This window comes from Sinocyclocheilus rhinocerous, unplaced genomic scaffold, assembly GCF_001515625.1.
Source record: "Sinocyclocheilus rhinocerous isolate Xijiao unplaced genomic scaffold, SAMN03320098_v1.1 scaffold1842, whole genome shotgun sequence".
Classification (NCBI taxonomy): Eukaryota; Metazoa; Chordata; class Actinopteri; order Cypriniformes; family Cyprinidae; genus Sinocyclocheilus; species Sinocyclocheilus rhinocerous.
In genome coordinates this window covers 910001-919632 of record NW_015667292.1, presented here as the reverse complement: position 1 = coordinate 919632, position 9632 = coordinate 910001, and the positions used below count along the sequence as shown (strand labels likewise).

The window sequence follows — 9632 nt, the reverse complement described above, 5'->3', positions numbered from 1 at the left end:
TATACAAAAAATACATCAGGATCATATATTATTTAGACTTGATGTATTTACAATAGAATGGTTAAGCCAATCAATCACCACAAAGCTAAAAAAAATAACAGTCCAGACAGAGTAAACTAAGGAGTGTGATGTGATATATTTGGCTAAAAAAACAGAGAGAAACAGATCATTAAAACTCATCACAAAGGAAAATAAATGACAAATGCAAGATAAAAATTCATGGTTGTGGTGTTACTTTATACACATGAAATTGCCCCCAAAAATTTGACATTTTTGAAAATAGTTTTTCTTTAATTCCTCACACATAAAAAAAACCCCTGTTCTTTAAAAACAATAGTTACCAAGCAGATTAAATCAGTATAGTAACCCATTCAACTCTTCAGACTCAAACTATCCGGCAGATCATACTTGGTAGTAATTTGCTGATCAAAAACTATAATTGCATTTATCTAGCCCTCACTCTCTTCATCTTCTACTGCTGTGTAGATACTCTGGTTTCTCCGTTTGATTTGAGGTGTGCCGCCTGTGTGACTTGCTGACCCCCGTGTCGTCTCCCCGCTGGTGCGTTTGGGGATCCTGGCTGGTGTAAGGCCCCCCTCCTCTTCTGAGCTGCCCTGAGAGAGGGATGCTGAAGGAGGGGGAAGAGAAAGCAGCCGCAAGGAGCGTAGTGGAGCCTCTGATTCTGGTGCGGAACACGGGGGCGGTAAGATCAGTCTATTCGCCATCTCTCGCTGAGGACTGCCGTCTCTATCGCTGTCCTGGCTACCTACCTGCCCTTCTGGAACCACTGCGTCTGTCCCTTTCCCCTCGGCACATTCTACTCCCTCATCCTCTTCCTCCTCCCATTCGTCCTCAATGGTGATTTCATCAGGATTATAGGAGCTGGAGAGGCCGGAGGTGTCAGTGGGGTACTCACTGGGTTCGTCTACGCTCCCTGTGCTGTCCTTGTCCTCCTCTTCTTCAGTCGCACCTGTGGCGCCCTCCTCTCCGTAAGCCTGCCCACTCTGCCCAGCCAGGATGTAGATGTCTGTCAGGCCGAGGGTGGCACACAGCTCTGTGGTTTGGGGGTTGGTGGAGTAGACCGGGTGGGCATTGGGTTGAGGGCGGCTGGGGTCATAAGCGGGCACCGTCAGGCTGAAATTTTCAGGGATGCAAAGGTCACCGCTCAAATCACTCACGACCTCCATCGTAGCTTCTTCTGATGCACTGAAATCCCACCTGAAAGAAGCAGAGGAACAGGATGTCTAAATACTTACAAAATAATTTGTGTGCAAGATATTGACTGCGTTTATGTGCACAATTTTCTGATTAATTGAATAGAATTTGAAGCCAATTTCTCAATTTATTATTTCCATAATAATTCTGATATTACACTACTGTTCAAAAGTTTGGAGTCTGCATAATTTTAAGGAAAAAACTATTCAGCAACATGCATTTAATTGATCAAAATTAGCAGTAAAGACTTTTATAATGTCATGAAATATTTATATTTCAAATCAGTGCTGTTTACTCGAACTTCCTATTCATCAAAGAATTATGGGGGGAAAAAATTATGATTTCCTCGAAAATATTAAGCAGCACAACTGTTTTCAACATTGATAATAAGAAGAAATGTTTCTTGAGCAGCAAATCAGCATATTACAATGATTTGTTAAGGATCATGCGACACTGAAGACTGGAGTAATGGCTGCTGAAATTCAGCTTTGCCATAACAGGAATAAATTACATTTTAAAATATATTGTAATAGAAAACAGTTATTTTTAAACTGTAATAATATTTATCAATTTTGTAGTTTTACTGTATTTATGATCAAACAAAAGAAGTCTTGGTGAGCATAAAAGACTGTGTCTTGTAAACACCTTTTTGAAAATATACAATTACACATTCAAAGAACAGTAATTATGAACAGTGACAATGAGAATTATGACACAGGCAGCTATGACAATTCAACCTATCAAAGAGCATCTCCAAAAATCCCACAGGATAATAGCAGGAACAGAACAGAACTTATTGGTAATATGCTGATTACTGAAAAGTGCCAATACAATAAGGCTTAAAGGGATAGTTCACCCAAAAATGACAATTCTGTTATTAATTACTCACCTTCATGTCGTTCCAAACCCGCAAGATCTTTGGAACACACATTAAGATATTTTTTGATGAAATCCAAGAGCTCTCTGACCCTCCATAGACAGACCTCCATAGAACTACCACGTTCAAGGCCCAGAAACATAGTAGGGACATTGTTAAAATAGTCCATGTCCATCAGTGGTTAATTTTGATTTTATGAAAAGAAAACAAAAATAACGACTTTGTTCAACGATTTCTTCTCTTCCGGGTCAGTCTGCCGCCATTCACAAGAGTACCGTGTGGTACTCTCATGAATGGGGGCAGACTGAGCTGGAAAATAAAAAATCGTTGAACAAAGTCGTTATTTTTGGTTTTTTTTGCACACAAAAAGTATTCTTGTAGGTTCATAAAATTACGGATGAACCACTGATGTCACATGGACTATTTTAACAATGTCCTTACTACCTTTCCGGGCCTTGAATGTGGTAGTTCCCTTGCTGTCTATGGAGGGTAAGAAAGCTCTTAGATTTCATCAGAAAGATCTTAATTTGTGTTCCGAAGATGAACAAAGGTCTTACGGGTTTGGAATGACATGAGGGTGAGTAATTAATGACAGAATTTTCATTTTTGGGTGAACTATCTCTTTAAGAAGTAATCGTAAAATGATGTGCATGAAAATGTAGTCATTGTAACATAGTCTGTACCGGGTATGTAGTCCATTGTCTTGTGGGGGGTTCCAGAAATTGCAGGATGGTTTCTGAAGGCTGTCTGTCGCTTTCAAGATGGCCAGCCATTCTGGATCATACTCAAGGTGCACAGAGGAGCCCGGTCGGTCTACTACCTCCACAATCTGCAAAATCAAAACATTCATTCACTCACAAAGACTAGATCTACTACTTGGGTCTTACAATATTTGGACAAAGTGGATACTACTGGAAGAGCTTGAAACACGTTTTGTTGATGGAAACAGCAGAATAATTACCTGAAGAAAGTCTCTATGGGGAAGACACTTGTCAAGTGAGAGAAACTTGGTGATCTTTGGGGCAGCATTATTCTTAGCCTGTTATGATAAATAGTCTGTTGTGATTTACTTTATAATGAATAATAAACTCTGGAGATTGTGATGATATATAGGTTTATATCTCTCAATTTTTATATATACCCACAAAGACCCACCTCGTGCTGCATCAGTGCAGCAAACTTCACGTGCAAGTGAGCTGAAAACCAGTAGGTGGGCTGCATGTGGTCTAGAAGCTCTGCAGCAGCAGGGCTGCCCAAGGTACCGCTCTCCACTTCCTGTCTGAGGAACTTCTTCTGGCGGATAAGCTGGTTTGTGTTGCCGTAGTGATAAATGCCTCGTGGCCAATCGTGCGTCATGAAGATGTCTATGGGCATCTTGATCTGGAAGAGTTATTATACATGGATTGCAAAATATTATTTCCATCTTTTTATGAATTAAACTGTAAATTATATTTTGATCACTTTTTTCTCTTGATGCATTTAAAATAGATTTTTTAAATATAAAATTACTGGATTTAAGGATGTCACTTAAAGATTTACCTGTTTAAGTTTGAACACATCAATGTTCCTTATGTGGTACACGCTGCGCAAAGATTCTGGGCTGTATGGTGGGAACTCAAAGTGTCCTGAAATTGCATAAAGTTCAGAAATGTCATTTTTGGGTCTTATAACAACCGATTTGAAATTGTTCAAACTCACCTTTCTTGTAATCGTGGGATTTAAATATTCCTGAAAGGCCGCCAATCCGTACACCTTTAAAGCGAACAATGCCAGCATAACCTGACGAATGAGGAACATCAAATCCATTGAGAACTGCTATTTAAGTAAAGTGCTATTAAGAAAACCATAAACGTCGGAGCATACAACACTGAAACACAAATTTAGTACTACACTTATTAATCTTACTACATATTAAAGTAATAAAAGTTTGCATTTGTGAGTATGAGCCAAAGATCTCACCCAGGTAATAGATGTTGGGGGCCACCCAGCCTCCGTATGGAAGCTCCTGCAGATGGTTTGATGCCTCATGGTTTCCGCCAATGAAAATCGTCAGGACAGGAGCCTTTTTCTCACCAGAGTAGTACCTTGGAAAAACCGATGGACATGACATGAGAAACGATGGTCGACCAATACCAACGTAATGTTTACTTAACATTCACTCAAACATACGAAATGTGCTTTATCCACTGACTTTAAATAATTCACAAATAAATATACAATCACTGAGTATATTCTGTCTCTGTAGTACAGTAAATTACTCTCATTGTTTAATGAAACATCTATCTACTGAATAATATTGGGTGTTTGCTTACTTGTAGAAAGTTTGCATGTGTCTGTACTTGGCAGGCACCGCCATGCACTTCATGTCTCCTTCATTTCTGACAGCCTGGAAGTCTCCGCAGCACAGCAGCAGATCCACCTTCACACCTTCTTTATTCTCCAGGTAACTGATGCTCTCATAGATCTTATCCAGCTCTCCATGACAACAGCCTTCTACTGCCACCTTCATCCTTATATCTCTAATCCACAGCCTTACGCTCAAAGACGACAACTCGCGTTACCCATCGCACAGATGATCAACCTTTTTACATATTAGACATAATTCTTCCAGCAGCCGCTTTTGCCTCCCTGAACTCACATGCTACTCTGCACATGCGCAGAACGGTCATGTGACCAGTGCACTAAATGCATTTTTATTCTTCATCCACACTTTCCTTCATTTATATACGTTCTTCATTTTTATAATAAAAATAATGTAAGCTTTGATTTAAAGACTGATCAGCATTCGGTATGCAGGTTAACAGTATATGAAATTTATATAATGTATGAAACAGCAATGCAAAATTATGTCTATGTAATACTCACAATTGCAGACGCACTGTTTTTACTTTTTCTTTTCTTTGTATTGTTATTCATATTCATACCAGTACTTTTTTTGCTGTTGTTGTAATGAATTTTGTAAATAATGAAGAAGAAGCAAAGAACTCTGAATGTGAAACTGAAATACCAGTGTGGAAAGTGCAGCCAGTTGTCACGTGGCGCATGTTACTTTTCTCAGCGATATTCGGGGAGGACCAATCGAATCACTTATGATTAATAAACAAACGATTTCTTCAATCAGTTAAAAGAGACTGATGTATCGAAGGATTTTTAATTTAATTTCTGTTTCAAGTACCCATAATTGAAATTAATTAATGGGAAAAATATGAGTTTTTTGGTGCACAAATGTCCGCTGTAAGAAAGATTTGAATACGGCTCAAAGGAGGATGCATCTCTTTTTTCTCAATTATTTTTAATCATACTCAAGTCATTTTTAATATATAATAATTAATAGGTGAGTAATGAGAAATAGTTGTTATTATTTAAATAATGCTTTCAATTTTACATTATTTTAAACAATTTATTAAAAAACAAATATAAGCTAATAAAGTGTGGAAAGTGCTGCTCTGCATGTTCTGCTTTATCAAGCTTGTGAAGAATGTGCTGCTGTAAACACTACGCTGATTGAGCTGTGTTTATGTGGAAAGTGCCGCTGTGAATGTTCCGCTGAGTGAATGATGGCGTGCCTGCTGGAGGCCCCTTTACGCATCAGCGTGTTATCTGTGAGTCTCTGATTATACCCATTAAAACCTCACCTTTTCACTTCAGGATCACTTAAATATACACTAGACACGTTAGATAGGCTTTAGCGATTGATCTTAAATTAAGCGATGTGGTTTTTGATGGCTGGCTGTGTGTTTATGTGGTCAACATTAGATCTGGATGTGCATAGACCTGTCAAATCAAAGTTATATTTAGTTTTCAGTCTATATTTAGAGCTGGTGCGCCAAAAACAAAATCAAACCTGCTTGATATTCTCTGATGAAGCTGTTAAATGATGATCTGATGGGCTAATGTGGTGGTAACGCCCCCATTTTGACAGCCCTGTAGTTCTGTCCTGTATGTTTTGACACATGTTGATCTGCCCTCACTGTGGTGGAGCCCAGGTGCAGTGATGCTGTCAGATGTTGTTGTATACTTTGATGTATAGCGTGTTACTGGATGATTATCCATCTCTTCTGTACCGATATTCACGTAGTACTTAAAATGCTAGTCTAGAAAAAAAAACATAAACATGATGATTTTTTTTGTAGGGGACATCATTCAAACTTTAGCCTTCATGTTCGGTTTATTATCTTCCCTTCCAATACATTGAATGTGCTCCTCTGATCTAATCAACCCAGCAGTGTGATATTGTTAAAACTTTAACCCTTTGTTGTATGATGTGCTCTTTTCAGAAAAGTAAATTATTATCCCATATATTAACACTGTTTCTGTATAAAGTCAATTTGATCATCACAAGTATTTTATACCTGTGGTTTCTGAGGCTCCAAACAGGAGTCATTTTTAATCAGTATGAAATTGTGTTCATTATCTTTATTTGTAAAATTTAAATATTAAGTATGTGTTTTGAAGTGTAAAACGATCTTGAAAGTATTTTAGATCCCAAAAACAACATGACGACTAAGATGTAAGGATGTTGTGACTTTGTGTGTGTATGTATATATATATATATATATATATATATATATATAAATTAAAAGAACCAAAGACTTAAACTATTTCAGTCTGTGTGCATTGAATTTATTTAATACACGAGTTTCACAATTTGAGTTGAATTACTGAAATAAATGAACTTTTCCACGACATTCTAATTTATTGAGATGCACCTGTATATATAATATACACAGTACACACTCATATAGTATGTAAACATAAACTTTTATTTTGAATGCCATTAATCGCAATTAATCGTTTTTCAGCCCTACAAGTAATTGTCTAAACTGACAGCTGAATATTTCTTTAGGGCTGGGTAATCATAGAGAGATGTAATACTATAATTTATTAATTATTCCAAATCATTCAGATTCATTGTTGAAGTCTGTTGGAAACTCATTTGTGCCAGAACAGGTTAGGTTGGTACAGCGAAACACCATTATGTTACATTATGTTCTAAATTGTAGATAGAATTCATGTGTGGATGCAATGTTTTGAAGCATGAAGTGACATTTATAGCAGTGCCAAATGATTGCATAGATGCTTTGGTATGTTTGGGGTGGACGTCATTCACACTTTTCCCTGGCCTGAAATTGCCATCTCTGCCTGTATAAGCGAGTTGCAGTGTTTGAGGAGATGGGAAGCAGGTCTCTGCTCTCCTTCTAGAGCAACTGTAAGGGTAAACAGACTAAAGTATTGTGAGCCAGGGAGGAGGCTATGGGGTGAGACTGAAGGTGTTTTGATGCCTCAGATGGGATGACTTTGCTGAATCATCTTTGTGCTGTCTTTGTCACAATGCAGGAAGTCACAGCCACGAGTCGCCACTATGTTGACCGGCTTTTTGACGCCGACCCACAGAACGTGCTGCAGGGAGTCATGTGAGTAAACAACCATGTGTCCCTCCTTGTGTGTAGCGCTCTGCTCTGTTATAGTTCACCATGCTCTCTTTCTGAGTGCTAAAGATGAGGCTGTCACCATAGGAGGTTGTTTTTAGTCCTTAGAGAGCAAGTACATGTTAGTTCTTTTTTTGTTTAATGTAAGACGCTCTGAGGTGCTGTACTTGTGTGGTGCTGTACTTGTGTGTTTATGTGAGGTGTATCTGTGTAGCTGCGGCTCGGGTCTCTTCATCTTTATTTTTAACTCAGGGCTCCAGCTCTGGTTACTGTTAGCTTGATGTTTCCCGACTGCCACAGCCGTACTTTTCCACAGATATAGATCCTTCAGAGCAGCCATCAATTAACACATTAAGTTTTTTGCATTTATGCTGATTTATAGTCATGTCAAGAAAGATAATTTCAGCAGGATGAACGTGATCTTGCGTTGCATCACTGATAGTGTTGTTATAATCACTAGGAAATGCTGGTTTCTTTCAGAGTTGGGGGCGTGCTAAAAGAATTATGATGAATACCAATTTGCTTCCGCTATAATTGATGTTGTCCAGTCAGTGTACATGGCCTTGTGGGCAGTGCGCCTACTTGTAGCGCCGTTGCACTTTGGGTGTCCCGAGTTCAAGTCCCGGCTTGCGGACCTTTCCCGATCCCACCCCCCCTCTCTCACCCACTTCACTTCCTGTCGACCTGCTGTTCTATCTAAATAAAAGGCATAATATGCCAAAAATAAATCTTTAAAAAAATAAAAAATAAATAAATAAAAATGAATGCTGTGTCCAAATCCTTCTGGAAATTTCTTAAAATATTTCAGTTTTAGTAATCTTAGTATTTTAGCTTGTTCCAATTAGTTAAAAGCATTTATAATTTTTTTTCTGAGATTTAAAAAAAAGATTCTAATCTGATATTTATATTTTATTTCAGTATTTATTTCAATTTGTTTTAGTAGTTTTAGGCCCAATCCCAATTCTATTTTATACCCCTTCCCCTTCCCCTACCCCTCTGCCTACCCCTTCCCCTTGTCCCTTGAAACAGTGTATCAAGGGGTAGGGGTGAAAATATTCCCCTAAGAATTGGGACACCACTACTATGCCGTCACACGTCATCATACGTCAATACACACACCTATGCTGGTGTGAATTAGAGCCTTTAATTATCGTTCTATATTAATGCGCTGCTTACTGACACACACATACACACACACATATACACAGAGATCGCGCAGCTCACACATCCAGGAGCAAAGATACTTGTCAACGCTGCCCCACGACTTTTATTAATAACAGTTTAAATACTGAATCGCTACATTATATTTTTGAAATATTATTATGTTAATATATTAAATATTATGTTTTTGAAGTAAACTCACTCTAAAAAGAGAAACATCTCTCTCTCTGTCTGTCTCTCTCTCTCTCACATTGTCCAGTCAGTGTACATGGCCTTGTGGGCAGTGCGCCTACTTGTAGCGCCGTTGCACTTTGGGTGTCCCGAGTTCAAGTCCCGGCTTGCGGACCTTTCCCGATCCCACCCCCCCTCTCTCACCCACTTCACTTCCTGTCGACCTGCTGTTCTATCTAAATAAAAGGCATAATATGCCAAAAATAAATCTTTAAAAAAATAAAAAATAAATAAATAAAAATGAATGCTGTGTCCAAATCCTTCTGGAAATTTCTTAAAATATTTCAGTTTTAGTAATCTTAGTATTTTAGCTTGTTCCAATTAGTTAAAAGCATTTATAATTTTTTTTCTGAGATTTAAAAAAAAGATTCTAATCTGATATTTATATTTTATTTCAGTATTTATTTCAATTTGTTTTAGTAGTTTTAGGCCCAATCCCAATTCTATTTTATACCCCTTCCCCTTCTATTTTATACCCCTCCGCCTACCCCTTCCCCTTGTCCCTTGAAACAGAGTGTCAAGGGGTAGGGGTGAAAATATTCCCCTAAGAATTGGGACACCACTACTATGCCGTCACACGTCATCATACGTCAATACACACACCTATGCTGGTGTGAATTAGAGCCTTTAATTATCGTTCTATATTAATGCGCTGCTTACTGACACACACATACACACACACATACACACACACACACACACATATATATATATATATA

General features: G+C 38.2%; 2 protein-coding genes across 2 annotated transcripts in view; one reads left to right on the top strand and one right to left on the bottom strand.

Moving 5' to 3' along the window:
* Positions 1–309: 309 nt before the first annotated feature.
* On the bottom strand, positions 310–4767 carry LOC107733644 (lariat debranching enzyme-like). Its single transcript, XM_016545367.1, has 8 exons — positions 4405–4767; positions 4052–4176; positions 3791–3871; positions 3632–3717; positions 3248–3472; positions 3054–3131; positions 2776–2921; positions 310–1218 (listed from the first exon to the last, which is right to left on the bottom strand). Exons 1-8 carry the CDS (start codon positions 4599–4601, stop codon positions 450–452), a joined length of 1707 nt encoding a protein of 568 aa, XP_016400853.1. The 5' UTR covers positions 4602–4767; the 3' UTR covers positions 310–449.
* An 844-nt stretch (positions 4768–5611) lies between these two features.
* armc8 (armadillo repeat containing 8) overlaps positions 5612–9632 on the top strand; it is a 24725-nt gene continuing 20704 nt past the window's right edge. The window contains exons 1-2 of the mRNA XM_016545366.1: positions 5612–5694; positions 7430–7506. Of these exons, the coding sequence (XP_016400852.1) occupies positions 5647–5694; positions 7430–7506 (125 nt within the window). The 5' untranslated portion in view covers positions 5612–5646. The remainder of the gene's footprint in view (positions 5695–7429; positions 7507–9632) is intronic.